The following is a 19,202-nucleotide window of genomic DNA, read 5'->3' on the forward strand; positions in this document are numbered from 1 at the left end:
AATAAATTGTAATTAAATTGTATTATTTATAAATTACAATTGTAGCTCTAGACAGTTACCTATGACTATGATTTTATTAATACCGTTGTTTGATTGATTTTATAGTCTCAAAAATTTAGAAATCACGCAAAATAAAATTAAGCAGTTTTACTACAATAAAACCATGGTTAATTTTTGGTAAGGGTTGTGATGTCCTAATGTTTTTGTTGAAGAAATTAAAGAGGCTGTAGCATATCTATCGCAAAAATTAAGTAAAAATTAAGTGGATATTTGAATTAAATGTTTGGTCAATATTAAACATGGATTTGATCGTCCTGTAAGTGTAAAAACAGCAATTATCAGGCCTTTGGTGCCCTTTGCAGGCATTTGTAATAATACAAATTGTTTATTTTGTATTACATTATGTATTTTAACAGTTTTATTCAATGAAACCATATGATTATTATTAATTAATCAATTGTTATTGCCTCATTGTTTTTATATAATACATTTAAAGTCATGAAAACTAGAACATTAAGTCAGATGCGTTGTTGGTGGTGAAATTATCACCGACATTAAAACACGTTACTAACGTCAACAGTCAAAAAAGTTTCAGAGGATTATGAACGTAGCTACCTGAAAGTGATGCACGGGCTTCAACTTGGGCTTTTTTATTTTTCTTTTCTCTGCGCCGGACTGCGCTGATGTCTTTTCCCTACCGCAAAATGAGGTGAGAGCGAGCGCGGGCGCGGGCGCACATGCGGGAATGGCACGTCACGTGTGCTTATACTGCCTACTGCATTCATCATAAAATGCATTTTTTATAATAATATATATATATAATATATATATGTTCATGTTTAGATTTTTATTTATGTATATATACAGTATATATATGTTAATATTAATATAGAACGAAATAAATTATAATTTTTTTTTTTTGAGCAACTGGGATGGTGCCCCCCCTGGGAGTTGGTGCCCTACGCAAACTGCGTACTCTGCGTATAGGGAGCCGCGGTATTGGTCTACACCAAAGCAACATTAAATGCTTATTAAGGCAATCTGCCTATGAACAATTAGTTACCTTGTATGCTTTATCACATCTTCAATTACTAAATATTCAGAATATGCAAAAGATATATCAGCATACAGGAAATGAGAGGCAGGCAAACTCACATCCACCATGGGGATTTCCTCAGGGACGGGGCCGGGATGGTTGGGTCCGTTGGCCAGCATGCGGTTTGGATGCTCCGCACACATGTTCTGGTGCAGGTGGTTATGCATCTTCTTCCTTCGTTTCCTGAAGAAAGATCCATTCTGAAATCTGATCTGATTTATACCATGACAGCAAATACTCTAATATTTAAAACAGGAAATCACTATAGTGAAACATACAAAAGTTACTTTGATTTGGTATAGATTTTGGTATAGATATGGTATAGATTCTTTGATAAATGGAAAGTTCAAAAGAACAGCTTTTACAGTGGGTATAGAAAAGAATCACCTCCCTTTAAAATAATTACATTTTGTTGCTTTGCAGCCTGAAATGAAGGCGGACAGTTTTTGTTTTATCCAGCTTTATTTAATCAGTGCAACTTATAACATCCAAGTGAAAGATATAACACCAACATGTCAGAAAATCACCCCTTGTGTCAGTATTTTGTTGAGCCACCTTTTGCTTTAATTGCAGCCTTTAGTCTGTTGGGATATGTCTCTGTCTCTACTAACTTTGCACATCTAGACTTTACAATATTTGCAGACTCTTTGCAGAACTGCTCAAGTTCAGTTAAATTTGATGGTGAGCGTTTGTGGACTGCAGTCTTCAAGTCATTCCACAGATTTTCAATGGAGTTTAAGTCTGGGCTCTGACTAGGCCATGCAAGGACTTTCACCTTTTTCTCTTTCAACCACTGTTTGCTCAGTTTTGCAGTGTCCTTGTCTTGTTGGAAGGTAAACCTTCTTCCCATTGACAACTTTCTGGCAGAGGGCAGCAGATTTGCCTCAAGAATTTGACAGTATTTTGCCCCATTCATTTTTCCTTCTATCCTGACAAGTGCTCCAGTCCCTGCTGCAGAGAAACACCCCCATAACAGGTTGCTGTAGGCCTCTTGGTCGCCTCTCTGACCAGTTTCCTCCTGCTCTTTCATCCAGTTTGGAGCGACGTCCTGAATCTGGGAGGGTCTGTGTTGTACCAAATACCTTCCACTTCTTAATAATACTTCACTGTGGTTCTAGACATTGATAAAGCTTTTGACATTTTTTTGTATCCATCTCCTGACTTGTGCCTGTCCACAACTTTATCCCAGAGATATTTTGACAGTGCTTGCTACCCATAGCTGATTGTTTGCTTCAGTTGCACTACCAAGGACTGAAATGCTCCAGGAAAGCTCTTTTCATGCTGAGCTAATCAAAATGACCACAGCTGATCATCACAGTTGGAAGTCAAATGGCTTTGTGTGCCATTGAGAAGGTGATTAGCTACACCTGATTGAGTTTATTCATTTTTAGGTGGGGGTGATGCTTTTTCCACCTCAGTGATTCTGTTTTATTTTATTTATTTTTTTGGTCTGACATGTTGGTGTTATATCTTTCACTTAAATGTTATAATTTGCACTGAGTAAAACAAAAGTTGCGTTGGATAAAACAAAAACTGTGTCCGTCTTCAGTTCAGGCTGCAAAGCAACAAAATGTGATTATTTTAAAGGCGGTGAATCTTTTCTATACCCACTGTATTTGAAATAAATGTATTTAATGTCACATTTGATCAATGTAATGCATCCTTTCTGAATAAAATTATTAATTTGATTTAAAAAAATTATACTGACCTCAAACTTTATGATCAGAAGTGTTATAAAATGATATAGTGATAAAAAATCCTCACAAAGCAAACTTTGCTTATACCACCCAAAGGGTGCAAGTGTTTTTTTTGTTGTTGTTTTTTTAATGCTTTTTAATTTAATGTGTGAATGTGCACAGTTCTTGCTGGTGATCACTAGAGTTCCCGGGGCTTACTTGGTTTTGCAGTATGCCACTACACACACGATGCCAACCACCAGCAGTGCCACGCAGATGCCCGTTATCGTCAGCACACGTTTTTGGTACAACTCCTCAGCCTCTGAATGAACGAGAGCCATGGACAAGCACACACATATACACAGACGTACACACAGAGACAAACACACATGTACACGACATTGAACACAAAGACACACATACATACAAAACACACAACCACTGCATCAGTGGCAGCCTATAAACCATGTCAAACTATCTCATTCAGCCTAAAACACTTTCCAACGTCAGTCTGCATTTCATGTTATAGTTACAGTCATATATATATGGTATAGTAACAGTCATATTTATCACTTCTAAACAGATTTATTTAGTCATAGGGACAGTACACCCAAAAATGAATATTCTGTCATTATTTACTAACCCACATGTTGCTGCAAACCTGAATGATTTTATTTCTTCTGTGGAATGAAAAAGGAGATGTTTAAAGCTCAAAGTCCAAGCTATAAGTTCCATATAATGAAAATGAATGGAGCCTGGGACTGTCAAGCAAGATTTCCAGTGAATAATAATATCTGAAGTTATCGTTTGACTTGGGTCTTGGGAAAATAGTGCTCAAGACATATGAACGACTTTTATGATGCTTTCCTGGTGCTTTTTTGCCCTTTTTAGAACTTGACAGCCCCAGTCCCCATTCACTTCCACTGTATGGAAGAAAGCAGCTTGGACCCCAGTATACAAATGTAACATATGTACATATATTAAACTTACATATATGAAATATATTGTAATATGATAAGTAAATATAAAAGATAGACTTGCATTTAATAAAATAAAAACAAAGAGATTTTTTTTGCATATATGTTGTTTTAATAAAGTTGCATTAATAAATAAAATGTACTATTGACATATATGGTTGCTACATATAATACCATCATATAATGTTAACATATGTATACAAATTTCACCAAGGGGATATTATATATGTTATAAATTTATATCGCCATCTACCCAAAGAGTGTATGTATGTGAAAATTATGCATCACCTTATAGGTAACATACAGTATATGGCAATATCATAATATCCTATATCTTGATATAGGGCAATATATGTCATATATTCATTTCCATAGGACATTCTGCCAAACATCTCATTTTGTGTTCCACAGAAAGAAAGAAAAAATCAAACATGTTTAGAATGACACGAGGGTGAGTAAATGATGGCAGGATTGTCATTTTTTGGGTGAATTCTCTCTTTAAATCTAAAATCTTTATTTTTAATGGGCACTGAGGTGCATAAGAGGTCATTCTAAAAACACATTTCAGATGACTAATATCAGGTGCTCGGCAGCATGTGAAGGGCACAGCTGTGGTGCTTTCTCTGTCTGCCAGGGTTTCACATAAAGCGCATTATCCTGAAACAGTGGGAGAACTTTTGGCTACCTTCAGGACTGAAACCGTCCTGTGCAACACTGGAAACTCTCATTTTTTGGCTAGAAGTGTTTATAAAATTAAATCTCCGCCTCTCTGAAAGCCCATTACATGCATTATTCTATATATAAAGCCTATGACGTCTGAAGACAGAGCAGTCTGAGCTTGTAAGTCTTGAGTAAAGCATGCCTGTAAAATAGAGTTAAAAGACAAACTGCATTATAAGAGCTCTTTGGAGAGGGTTGTTCATAAAACCCGACTAAACTTCACAAGCAGTTTTGAGATATTCGTTATTACAACTAAATGTGTTTTAAAACCAACATGAAATCAAAACTAACCAATTTGCTTTCTTAATGCACATTCCTGGTCTTATTGTGAATGATTCAATTTCATTAAAACTTTTCCAGTTCACATTTAATTTCTTTTTATATATATTTTTAATGAACATACTTTAAATGTTTTTAATCACACACACACACACACACACACACACACACACACACAATGTATTTAAATAAACATTTATTTTAAATTATTTCATTAAAAATCTTTTCAAGTTCACATTTAATTTCTTGTTTCACTCTGAAATATCCGAGTACAAATTAAAAAGGTTTAACGCCATTTCACGTTGACTTTAAAACTGATTGGAGGGTTTGGCAAACAGCAAACAGGTTTTATGAAGACCATCTATACAGATGCCTTGAACACATATTTTTATATCTGGGTCTGATTTTTGAAAACGAGAATATTCGAAACATCCTCTGGGGTGCTGAACGTGGGCAGCAACAGAGGAAGCATACAGAACATGAAGGGAGGGAACGAAAAAACGGACGGGAGGAAGGAGAGAAGAGAATTGAGGGCCAAACAGTAGGGGGATGAGTGTGTAATAAAAGAGAAACGCAGGGGGGAGGGAGGGGGGCGGTTGAGTTAGACACTGATATTGCATTGCATGCTTGTTACAGGAAACAGAGATCAGAGTACACAAAGAGAGAGAGAAAACAGAGAGATGTACCCAGACCAACGGTTAATGTACTCTAGTGGTGCAGACAAGAAGACAGGAGAAGAGATGGGCAACACTCATTTTACCCTTCACTAGGCTCCCTGACGCATATGTTGTATGTAAATAAAAGTTTTATTATTTTTGAATGCACTGCAAATAATAATAATAAATACGGTTCTTAATTAGTATATCTGAGCTGTTTCCCAGGAAAAAAAATATCTTACAAAAATATTTGTATATATTTTTTTTTTTTAAAATGATAAAAGGAAAAATTATGAAAAATATCCTTAAAACAAGATAAATGTACTTAAGAAATAAAATTACATTTTTTTTTTAATGTTTTGGAAAGAATTCTCTGATATGCTCCCTAATTCTCTCTAAAGCTTTTATTATTATTACATTAATATTTCTATTTCAAATAAATTCTGTTCTTTTTAACTTTCTATTCCTCAAAGAATCCTGAAAAAAATGTTGTATATTATATCATTGATAGTTATATGAACAGTTATTAACAATTGATAATAATAGAGCAGCAAATCATCATATTAGAATAATTTCTGAAGGATCATGTGACACTGAAGACTGGAGTAACACAGCATTGCATCACAGGAATAAATTACATTTTAAAATATATTCAAATAAAAAAGTTACTTTAAATTATAATATTTCACAATATCAGTGTTTTAACTTTTTGATCAAATAAATGCAGCCTATATATAAATTATTTCATCCAATTATTATTTCCCTTAAAAATATTAATCGTCCAATGAGACAAATGATTGTAAATTAATTCAAGATATATTCTCTAAAAAGAGAAGCGGCCTTATTATCCTATGCATAATTTTTCTTCTCAAGTATTTTCTTTGAAATTCATTTTGATTTATGTTTGGATATTTTACTGGAAAACATGTCAAAAACACTGGTTAATTTATTTTTTATTTTTTTGCAGTGTGAAAAATTACAATCTATTCTAGACATCTTATTTCTCTAACAAGTTCATATAATGTGTTTAAATTAGAAAATTTATTACAGCAACAAGCCACGGGAGGCTGTACTAAAATCACTGTCACGCCTCGCCTTGAGTGGCTCATCGCTTTTATGTGTTTTGATAAAAAGCACATTTTGAATTGCTACATGAATTTGCTAATTTCTAATAATATCACAACTTGGCATATGATTATAGAATTCAAATTATATAAGTTTACAGAATGGGAAATATACATTTTATACTATAAATATCGATCTACCTGCCTGATGCGTTTCATTCCTACATTCCTAAAAATGAGTGTCGCTTTGTCAGAGCTGAAAAAGTAAATCAGAAGCTAGGAATGTATTTGCTTGTTCAAATATAGGACAGAGAAAATAGAACAAGACGAGTCCTTATGTGAATATGCTTAAACTATGTCATCAAATTATGTCATGAACCTTAAAAACTAAAGAATCAAACAAATAATAACTTCATACCCATGATTTCAATTCCAAGATGCTCTGCCAATGCAGAAAGTTGACAATGTAAAAAAAAGAAAAAGAAAAAAAAAAAAGAAAACAGGTTTCAGGTAAAAATGTCCACTTGTTCAGATAGAGGCGGTTCACTAGAATGCGATCAGTGGTGTTGTTTGGTTGGTTTTGTTTGAGACATTGAGGTGAGTGACTGTACGTTCCAGTAACAGACAGACAATGCAGACACACACTGGCCAACTCCATATTCCCCATAAGACAGAAACGAAACCAACAAAAATACCAACAAACAAACAAACAACACGCCTTTCTTGTTCATCGCATGTAAGCAAGCGTACAAAAATGCATGCAGACATAGACAGCCACACTTACGGCCATATTTACTAGACCTCATTTCTGGTTTAAGGGTAAGAAAAAAAGAAAAACAAAACCATTAAACAGAAAAGCACAATGTACAACACAAAAAGACTCAAGTACAGATGAATGTAGACAGACATCTAATGATTCATATGCAAAACCACAATCAGATGGCTTTGGTTTAGTCACAGTATTACATTTTCATGTATGTTTTTAAACTTCCACTGCAAATGTGCAGATGTGTAAACACATCTTGTGCTACGGCATGCATGATACTGGCAGTACTGAGGGCTCCTCTAGCCAACTACTAGAGGTCAAAGGTTAGAGGTTAAGGGTCATGCATCATGCCTCAGGCTCAGAACGCTGTTAGAGATCATACAAAACAACAGCATCAATATTACTTAACAACCAGAACTTGATAGAAATGTTCCAGGTTCAATGCAAGTTAAGATTTACCAAAAGTATCTGTTGATTTTCTCACCGTTAAAATTAGTTAAAATGAGCTGAAATTACGCTTGCAGTAACGCACTTATGATGCTATTACGGAGGGTTTGACAGCAGAAATAGGTGTGACCATATTGCTTTTGTCTGCATAACCACTGAACAGATTATATACAGTATATATATATAACACACATTTTTGTAAGCAAAACAATCTTCCACAATCTTCCACACAAAATGTATGGTATATAGGACACAAATATAAGATGTATTTGTCCTGCTGTGTATCTTGGCGTTCATTGTTCAGCAGACAAACCAATAAAAATATATCATACCAAAAGAAAAAAAAAATCCAATAAAAAAATCTCTATATAAACAGTCCCTTTCCATCTTGTGTATTATGTGAAATTTACTAGGTTTAATAGTTTTACATTCACAGACCCATCAGTATGATTTAAAAAATAAATAAAAATAAATAAATAATACTTTAGTCAGCAAGGTCACAATAAATGTATCAAAAGTGACAGAAAAGGCATTTATGATGTTACAAAAAAAAATCTGTGTCAAATAAATGTTCTTTTAATCAAAAACTCCTGAAGAAAATGTATCATGATTTCCACAAAAATATTTCTTGATCAGCAAATCAGCTATTAGAATGATTTCCGAAAGATCATGTGACTTTCAAATACATTAAAACATTTTACCGACCACAAACTTTTGAACCGTAGTGTATATTGTCTTGTCTTGCTTTTTCACATCATAAGTGTAGTACTGTCCATGCATTTTTTGAGTTTATATATATATTTTGTGGACACAAATGCCATCAATGAGCTTAACTTGTACTTAACCCAGAACAATCCTTTAAATGATAAACGAGTGCCTGTAAAACATGTCATGAATCTGTATGATGGACTAATTACTCAATTTATTGTTGAATCTAACTCTGCTCTATGGGAACATAATCTATATGTTAGCATGCTTTATTATATCATTTGCACTATATTAAACTCTTCTCCACTTTTCTTTATCCTTTGGGAAAATCTCTTTTTAATAATATATATCAATGTACACTAAATCCGTTCACATCAATTAATTTCAACTTAATAAACCAATATAAAACCTTTGAATGGACAAACAGAGGCAGACACATACATGCGCACACACCTCATAGCCAACATGCAGCTTCAGAGCAGACAGACAGGAAGAAGAAATGGACATACTGTAGAAACCGGCCATAACGGAGGTTTGACAGCGTTCACCGGTATAGTCATTTGGACACCTGATGGAGGGAAACAAACCCGCAGAGGGAGAAGGAAGGAACGAGAGGGAAGGGGTATAGGAGAGAGAGACATGAGGAGGAAGAGAGAGAGAGTGAGAGAGTCATTAAAACTTTTCAAGTTCACATTCAATTTCTTTTTATATATATTTTAATGAATATACTTTAAATTATTTTATTGATTTTAAATGAATATATATATATATATAAGTTCACATTTAATTTTTTGTTTCACTCTGAAATATTACAGTACTAATTAAAAAGGGTTGCTACACCATTTCATGTTGACTTAAAAACTGATTGGAGGGTAAAAAACATACATTTTGGCAACCAGCAAACCAAGGCTTTGATGAGCAGGTTTTATGAAGACCGTCTATACAGATGCCTTCAACACATATTTTTATATATGGGTCTGATTTTTGAAAACGAGAATATTCGAAACATCCTCTGGGGTGCTGAACGTGGGCAGCAACAGAGGAAGCATACAGAACATGAAGGGAGGGAACGAAAAAACGGACGGGAGGAAGGAGAGAAGAGAATTGAGGGCCAAACAGTAGGGGGATGAGTGTGTAATAAAAGAGAAACGCAGGGGGGAGGGAGGGGGGCGGTTAAGTCAGACACTGATATTGCATTGCATGCTTGTTACAGGAAACAGAGATCAGAGTACACAAAGAGAGAGAGAAAACAGAGAGATGTACCCAGACCAACGGTTAATGTACTCTAGTGGTGCAGACAAGAAGACAGGAGAAGAGATGGGCAACACTCATTTTACCCCTCACTCGGCTCCCTGACACATGTTGTATGCAAATAAAAGTTTTTTTTAATGCACTGCAAAAAAAATTGGTTCTTAATCAGTATATTTGTGTTGTTTTCCAGGAAAAAAATAGCTTACAAAAATATATATATATATCCTTAAAACAAGATAAATGTACTTAAGAAATAAAATTACATTTTTTTTTTAATGTTTTGGAAAGAATTCTCTGATATGCTCCCTAATTCTCTCTAAAGCTTTTATTATTATTACATTAATATTTCTATTTCAAATAAATTCTGTTCTTTTTAACTTTCTATTCCTCAAAGAATCCTGAAAAAAATGTTGTATATTATATCATTGATAGTTATATGAACAGTTATTAACAATTGATAATAATAGAGCAGCAAATCATCATATTAGAATAATTTCTGAAGGATCATGTGACACTGAAGACTGGAGTAACACAGCATTGCATCACAGGAATAAATTACATTTTAAAATATATTCAAATAAAAAAGTTACTTTAAATTATAATATTTCACAATATCAGTGTTTTAACTTTTTGATCAAATAAATGCAGCCTATATATAAATTATTTCATCCAATTATTATTTCCCTTAAAAATATTAATCGTCCAATGAGACAAATGATTGTAAATTAATTCAAGATATATTCTCTAAAAAGAGAAGCGGCCTTATTATCCTATGCATAATTTTTCTTCTCAAGTATTTTCTTTGAAATTCATTTTGATTTATGTTTGGATATTTTACTGGAAAACATGTCAAAAACACTGGTTAATTTATTTTTTATTTTTTTGCAGTGTGAAAAATTACAATCTATTCTAGACATCTTATTTCTCTAACAAGTTCATATAATGTGTTTAAATTAGAAAATTTATTACAGCAACAAGCCACGGGAGGCTGTACTAAAATCACTGTCACGCCTCGCCTTGAGTGGCTCATCGCTTTTATGTGTTTTGATAAAAAGCACATTTTGAATTGCTACATGAATTTGCTAATTTCTAATAATATCACAACTTGGCATATGATTATAGAATTCAAATTATATAAGTTTACAGAATGGGAAATATACATTTTATACTATAAATATCGATCTACCTGCCTGATGCGTTTCATTCCTACATTCCTAAAAATGAGTGTCGCTTTGTCAGAGCTGAAAAAGTAAATCAGAAGCTAGGAATGTATTTGCTTGTTCAAATATAGGACAGAGAAAATAGAACAAGACGAGTCCTTATGTGAATATGCTTAAACTATGTCATCAAATTATGTCATGAACCTTAAAAACTAAAGAATCAAACAAATAATAACTTCATACCCATGATTTCAATTCCAAGATGCTCTGCCAATGCAGAAAGTTGACAATGTAAAAAAAAGAAAAAGAAAAAAAAAAAAGAAAACAGGTTTCAGGTAAAAATGTCCACTTGTTCAGATAGAGGCGGTTCACTAGAATGCGATCAGTGGTGTTGTTTGGTTGGTTTTGTTTGAGACATTGAGGTGAGTGACTGTACGTTCCAGTAACAGACAGACAATGCAGACACACACTGGCCAACTCCATATTCCCCATAAGACAGAAACGAAACCAACAAAAATACCAACAAACAAACAAACAACACGCCTTTCTTGTTCATCGCATGTAAGCAAGCGTACAAAAATGCATGCAGACATAGACAGCCACACTTACGGCCATATTTACTAGACCTCATTTCTGGTTTAAGGGTAAGAAAAAAAGAAAAACAAAACCATTAAACAGAAAAGCACAATGTACAACACAAAAAGACTCAAGTACAGATGAATGTAGACAGACATCTAGTGATTTATATGCAAAACGACGATCAGATGGCTTTTGTTTAGTCACAATATTACATTTTCATGTATGTTTTTCAACTTCCACTACAAATGTGCAGATGTATAAACACATCTTGAGCTATGGCATGCATGATACTGGCCATACTGAGGGCTCCTCTAGTTAACTACAACTGTTTGGAAAGCAGCGGTTCTAGAGGTTAAAGGTTAGAGGTTAAGGGTCATGCATCATGCCTCAGAACGCTGTTAAAGATCATACAAAACAACAGCATCAATTTTACTTAACAACCAGAGCTTGACAGAAATGGCAGACATTCCAGGTTCAGTGCAAGTTAAGATTTACCAACAGCATCTGTGAAAATGTTCTTGAAATTACGCTTGCAGTAACGCACTTATGATGCTATTACGGAGGGTTTGACAGCAGAAATAGGTGTGACCATATTGCTTTTGTCTGCATAACCACTGAACAGATTATATACAGTATATATATATAACACACATTTTTGTAAGCAAAACAATCTTCCACAATCTTCCACACAAAATGTATGGTATATAGGACACAAATATAAGATGTATTTGTCCTGCTGTGTATCTTGGCGTTCATTGTTCAGCAGACAAACCAATAAAAATATATCATACCAAAAGAAAAAAAAAATCCAATAAAAAAATCTCTATATAAACAGTCCCTTTCCATCTTGTGTATTATGTGAAATTTACTAGGTTTAATAGTTTTACATTCACAGACCCATCAGTATGATTTAAAAAATAAATAAAAATAAATAAATAATACTTTAGTCAGCAAGGTCACAATAAATGTATCAAAAGTGACAGAAAAGGCATTTATGATGTTACAAAAAAAAATCTGTGTCAAATAAATGTTCTTTTAATCAAAAACTCCTGAAGAAAATGTATCATGATTTCCACAAAAATATTTCTTGATCAGCAAATCAGCTATTAGAATGATTTCCGAAAGATCATGTGACTTTCAAATACATTAAAACATTTTACCGACCACAAACTTTTGAACCGTAGTGTATATTGTCTTGTCTTGCTTTTTCACATCATAAGTGTAGTACTGTCCATGCATTTTTTGAGTTTATATATATATTTTGTGGACACAAATGCCATCAATGAGCTTAACTTGTACTTAACCCAGAACAATCCTTTAAATGATAAACGAGTGCCTGTAAAACATGTCATGAATCTGTATGATGGACTAATTACTCAATTTATTGTTGAATCTAACTCTGCTCTATGGGAACATAATCTATATGTTAGCATGCTTTATTATATCATTTGCACTATATTAAACTCTTCTCCACTTTTCTTTATCCTTTGGGAAAATCTCTTTTTAATAATATATATCAATGTACACTAAATCCGTTCACATCAATTAATTTCAACTTAATAAACCAATATAAAACCTTTGAATGGACAAACAGAGGCAGACACATACATGCGCACACACCTCATAGCCAACATGCAGCTTCAGAGCAGACAGACAGGAAGAAGAAATGGACATACTGTAGAAACCGGCCATAACGGAGGTTTGACAGCGTTCACCGGTATAGTCATTTGGACACCTGATGGAGGGAAACAAACCCGCAGAGGGAGAAGGAAGGAACGAGAGGGAAGGGGTATAGGAGAGAGAGACATGAGGAGGAAGAGAGAGAGAGTGAGAGAGTGAGAGAGAGAGAGAGAGAGAGAGAGACGAAAGCAGAGAAACATGCAGTTAGAACAACAGAGAACAACACCAGTGAGCTGTTCCACCTGATGACGTCATCACTGTGATGTCACAGCCTGCAGCCATGCTGGACGATTTTGAACCTGAGGAAAGAGGGTCCATGTCATTTCATGCCATTTTTTAGGATGGGTCTAAAAAAAATTGTTTTAATGATATAGAACTGATTCATTTAAACAGTTCAATTGGATGCCAATTCCTCAAGGGGGCGCTTACACTCTTAAAAATAAAGGTGCTTCACGATGCCATAGAAGAACCTTTTTGTCTAAATGGTTCCATAAAGAACCTTTAACATCTGAAGAACTTTCTGTTTCACAAAAGGTTCTTTGTGGCGAAATAAGGTTCTTCAGATTACAAAAAGGTAAGAAAGAGATATTTGACTGAATGGTTCTTTGTGGAACCAAAAATGGTTCTTCTATGGCATCGCTTGAAGAACCTTTCGAAGCACCTTTATTTTTAAGAGTGTACCTGCCTCAAAAACTCAGTCCTGCATTGTGCCACAATTAAATATTAAATTTTTTTTATTTTTTTATTATATTTTATTTAATTTTTTGTCTTACTGGAGTCATTTGTACATAACACAAATATGCTTATTTAAATCTTTTTTAAATGTATTTGTTTTAAAATGATTTATTATATTTAATTTAAAAATGTAAATATTTTTATTCGAAGTTGTAAATAAAAAAAGACTATTATTTCAGTCTTTCTATAAAATGTCATGTTTAATTCAAATGTGTTACTTGCTGTTTCTTAGTAAAAATTTACTAGCAATTTTTTAAAGTGAAAATTGTTTCACCACCATTTTTTTTCAGTGTATGAATTCTGAAATCTTTTGAAAACTATTAAATATATAATTTATTGTTATCACAAATTAATGTTCAAAACAGTCAATTCCTTTCCATCCAAGTAATGCCTGGATGATAATGAGAGTTTAATAGGCATTGAATTCTCAGTAATATTATTGATAATAACATGTGATATGCACATTCATATTTCTATTTCTGGTACTCAATAGGTCTGTTCGTCTTCGGTTGGATTTAACCGTTCTGTGAGATTTGCCACTTACAGTCAGAGGAGGAGTTGAAAAAGAAGACATGAAGTCAGACACTTTCTGCTTCTCCTGCGTTTGCGTATTTTTTTCCACAGATGAAGTGGATTAGCTGCAATATTTGTCAAATACACAGATGTTTCAGACGTTTTCATGTAGCAACAGTTAAGGCACGTTCACACCAAGGACAATAAATATAATGATAAAGATATAGTTTTAAAAATCATTGTGAATGTAAAAGAATAGTTCCCATCACAACTATAACGATAACAGCACAGAGGAATGATATTATTGGAATCACTTTTAAAGAGATTTTTTCCAACTGATGAATGACAAAAACAATGACAGCCAATCAGAATCCATCCTGCTTTAAAGATCTCCAGCATTTAAAGCGTCAGAAAACAAAACTGCAGTGTGTACTTATAATAAACAGAACATTATTGTGCACTGTTGTTCATGCTAATATAGTTATCATTAAAGTTATCTTTATAGTTATTGTTCCTGGTCAACATAAGCCTATACTATTTAAATAAAGTGGGATCTATATTTTTTTATAAGTTTTATTTTTATAAACATGACGGAATGCCGATCGGTCTGTGCAGCGGTGCATGAAGTCAGACACACCTATTGCTATCATGCAATCCTAACCTGATCAATGTGTACAAAAAATGACCAGCAGATTAAAAGTTATTGCAAATATAGGGCTTAGAAAATTGAAATTAGTTCAGGAAAGTGTCAAGAATCATTTGTTTGCAGATGCCACTTGATTTGCTTGACTACTTTGTGATCTAATGCAATAAAATTCATGCATTTTTAAGCATGCCATAGGTGTCCAAATACTCTATGGGACCACTGTAGATCAAACATAATCAAACCTAATCTGAAGCTTTACATCTTTGCTTCCTCATAAAATGCCAGTCAGTTCCACTTCTGTGATCGTCTATAAGATCTCACATTAATGAGGAGAAAATCCTAGGACAAACAGGAGCAAAATGAAGTCCCTAAAAGCTTCATAATGGTGCCAAAAGCTTCGTCTAGCCACAGGTTTTCATTATTTATATACTGAGGGTATTTTAGAGTTCAGTTCTACTGGGGAATTCACCGTTCAGTCAATTTACTGCAGAGGTCATTGGGACAGGCTGCATTTCATTTGCCTCAGGAGCTACAGTAACACACACACAAACACACACACTGAGATGACATGTTAAAGTAATGTCTCTGAAATAGAGCTGGGAGGTATGACAAATATACTGTAAAAATGTGCCAACCGGTAGAGATTTTGATAAACGTTTTATACTGTGGTCGATATATTTGCGCTAAATTTGTTAATGAAAACATTCCTTGTTTAAGACGTTTTTTGATGTGGGAAAATTTACTTTTTGACTTCACTGATTATCTAAAGAAAGGGAAAAACGTTTAAACACTTAATCTTATTATAATTCTGCCCAGATTTCGTATTCATAAATGGCAATTTACTAATAATTTTTTTTTATAAAATATCAATACCAGGTTATATTAAAATATATATATTAACAGTATGTATATTAACAGTATTAATAAAGAGAGAGAGACTTTAAATATTTAACCGCTTTAAAAATCATTTAAACTAAATATAGACTAAGTCATTTCTTTTGTACTTTATTTTGTTTTCTATATCACAAATGCCACAGATTTTTTTCCTTTCTTTTATTTTTATGATGTTTAATGTTTATATTTTATGCATATATAATTAAAATATTCAATATATTTAACTTAAATATAAAAAATATAAAACATACAATATATATATTCTATGCAATTAAAGTGAAAAAACTGAACATAAATATAGGGGACTGATAAAAATGCTCATTTTAGAAGAAAATTTCAGATGGCATTTAGAGGCTTTTGCATCTGAACTCTTCATATATATATGTTCAAATGAGATGAAGTATGATTCATTAGTAAAGTATTTAATTTACTGAATTTCCACCATGATATACTGTTACCAAGATATAAAACATCTTATACTGTGATAAAAGATTCTGGTCATACCGCCCACCTGTACTGTGAAGTAAAGCTTCAGTGCTGTTGAAGATAAACTTTCAGGCATGTAAGTGAATCACTGTGAATCAAGAAAGCCAAGAGCAACACACACTATTTCCAAATCAGTCCGTGCTTCCCTGAGGGCTATTAACCCTTATAGCTGCTTCAGATGATCTGTTCTGTAAATTAAAGAGATTGACTCGACGAGTCACAGTTAAAGGATGACATCTCCCCAAAGGGTTTGAGCTTTAAACAGCTTTAATGGGTTTGTTTCTCTTTCTTTAAAAAACTGGCGCATACGCCGTAAATCTGCACTGCCCTGTCCGAAATGGCTGATAAGAACAGAGCATTGTGTCCATGGTATCACAGGGGAGCAGTAACTCAGCATACTATTGATAACACGGCTGTATACATCCACAGAGCTGACAGATGACACGGCAAACCCTGTCCCCTTCCTCCAGGCCCTCAGACACACTGTCATTTCTCTGGCTCTCTCTAGACCAGGAGTATTCAATTAAAGCTCCCCGAGTAGCTACATTTCTTTCTCAACAAAGGCCCAACAATAATAAACTTACACCGTTTCATGAGCCAATACGTTGTAGCGCTGGGTGCCATTTAGAAATTAATGGAATTTCTTTTAAATTCCCAGATTTGAATTGAAGCAGAAAATAGAATGCAGAACTGCATTCTGAATTTGAATTTAAAGGAAGTAAAATGAAAACAGAAAAAAATTCTAATAAATTCACATAACTGCTTTAATTGTAATAATATATCTTATTTATCCGCAAGGATTACCCATAAACATGTTATGATACACACAACCACAGGAGGTGGTAACTGATTTGCTCTGATGCAAATTTTCTGTAATAAAGCTAAAATAAAACAAAATATAAATATTATATGAAAGTCCTAAACTTAAATGAAACTCAGAAATGTTGCTATGGCAAATAATTTAAATAACTAAGTTTAAAATTAAGTACTACCATGACTAAACCCGAAATAAAATAAGTTAAAGCTATGCTAAAAAACTAATAAAATTATAAAAGCTCATAACACTAGTACTAAAATTTAAAGGAAAACTGAAAATATAAAAAGTAAGCTAATTCAAAATATTAATAAGTACTATAATAGTATATAAATACTAAAATAGCACTGCTTTGATTTAGATTTTTGTTTCAGTATTTTAAATAGTATTAATCTGAATTATCTAGATTAATTTGACAGCCCTATTTGAAGTCTGTTGATGTCAAACCAATGTGTAGTAAAAATAAGCCGCATAAACAAAGACATTAATGTAAAGTTAAGGGATTGTCAAAGTGAGGTAAGATAAAAATGAATGCGTTCCGAATATGTGTAACTTACTTGCAGGACAGCTGATTTATACCATGTATGAAATAACAGTCTCCACCGTTAACGCAGTATGTCTTCTCAGTTTCATTGCACTTCCTGGCATGACTTGAGCCCGGAGACAATGTAGTGGTTACTATAGACACATACAGACACACACAGAACACAGCACACAGAAAGTCAGAGATGAGCATCATACATTAGTGACATTGTGAGAAATGTCTCAGTGGCTGTGTTTAGAATGCTAGCATACTAGTATACTGCACAGTACACTTTAAGGAAAAAAGGTACAAAGCCGTCACTGGGGTGTTACCCTAAGGTACAAAAGCTAAAAGGTACATCTTTTTACCTTATTTACCCATAAATGGTATGTATAACTACCTTAAAGGTACACACAAGTACTTTAAAAACACATATTAGTACCTTAAAGTCCCCATGAAATCGAAAGTTTTTTGGGTGTTAGTATCAATATGTTAGTCTTAAGGTTATCTATAAGGCAGTGTGCTCCAAAACAGTGACAAAATTCGCATTTAGAAGATATAAGCATTCAAAGCTTGCAGTTCGGATTTTTTTTGACGTCACATCGTACTTCCCTTTAGCAACTTCGCCTGAAAATTAGTTGGCAACACTGGCCGCGGCTGAAATCGGTCACTTGTCCACAGAATTAGTATTTTCTGTACAGTGAATGGCACGTAGTGCACTATATAGGGGACAGGGCACGATTCAAACAGTGTAAATATGCTTTCCATTGAGGAAATAAAGTCTGGTTCCGCGCTGTGTCACGCTAACCACCGCACCGCACACACACTCTGCTCCGGTCCAGAGACACGATAGCACGGAGCGGATCACATGCGCGAGTCGGCGCAGACCACAAAATGTATCGGAGCTATTTGAATTCTACACAGAATGCTATATTTTATAGCAATATGGATGAGATTGTGGCTGGCATACCCTGTCAAATGCGGCTTTACGGAGCTCAATGGCTCTGAACGGCTCTAGCCCAAGCTGTGATATAAACGAACGCTATTGGCTATTTTAAAAAGGGGCGGGGCTGCTTGATATGTCCCGCCCTGTCTTCCTGTTTCAGTTAAAATGACGTCAACACATAGAGTAACGCTGCGTGTTTCTAAGCATTTCAGGGGACCTTTAAGAAATGGAAACACACCAGTGACAGTTTTGTACCTTTTTGAGTGCACAGTATATACTGTACTGTACTTCCTACTATTTCTCAATAAATAGCATGTGAAACAGAATGCAGCAATGATAAACACTTCAACTGTAGTATGCTACATTGTTGTCACCTGACCTCAATACTATAATTAATTCAATGAGTGGCATCCAGTTTGCGTTTGATAAAAACGTCCCGAGTTCTTATACATAACACATAACACATAAAAATCTACAGTCTACAGGTTTTCATAGACAACATAAGAAGTCGGGGAAGGTTTTGTTTTTTAAGTTTTGTTACAAGCTGTTCACACATTGGCCATAAAAAAAAGCGATTAATACATGA

The 19,202-nt window shown here is 34.0% G+C and overlaps 1 protein-coding gene across 1 annotated transcript in view; it reads right to left on the minus strand.

Moving 5' to 3' along the window:
• Window positions 1–19,202, minus strand: part of LOC107718490 (pro-neuregulin-2, membrane-bound isoform-like) — an 84,562-nt gene that overhangs the window by 11,090 nt on the left and 54,270 nt on the right. The window contains exons 4-9 of the mRNA XM_016525583.1: window positions 17,705–17,825; window positions 13,056–13,114; window positions 11,410–11,433; window positions 11,044–11,067; window positions 2,992–3,094; window positions 1,156–1,279 (exon numbers count right to left, since the gene is read on the minus strand). Of these exons, the coding sequence (XP_016381069.1) occupies window positions 1,156–1,279; window positions 2,992–3,094; window positions 11,044–11,067; window positions 11,410–11,433; window positions 13,056–13,114; window positions 17,705–17,825 (455 nt within the window). The remainder of the gene's footprint in view (window positions 1–1,155; window positions 1,280–2,991; window positions 3,095–11,043; window positions 11,068–11,409; window positions 11,434–13,055; window positions 13,115–17,704; window positions 17,826–19,202) is intronic.

The sequence above is a fragment of the Sinocyclocheilus rhinocerous genome, unplaced genomic scaffold (assembly GCF_001515625.1).
Source record: "Sinocyclocheilus rhinocerous isolate Xijiao unplaced genomic scaffold, SAMN03320098_v1.1 scaffold2378, whole genome shotgun sequence".
NCBI lineage: Eukaryota > Metazoa > Chordata > Actinopteri > Cypriniformes > Cyprinidae > Sinocyclocheilus > Sinocyclocheilus rhinocerous.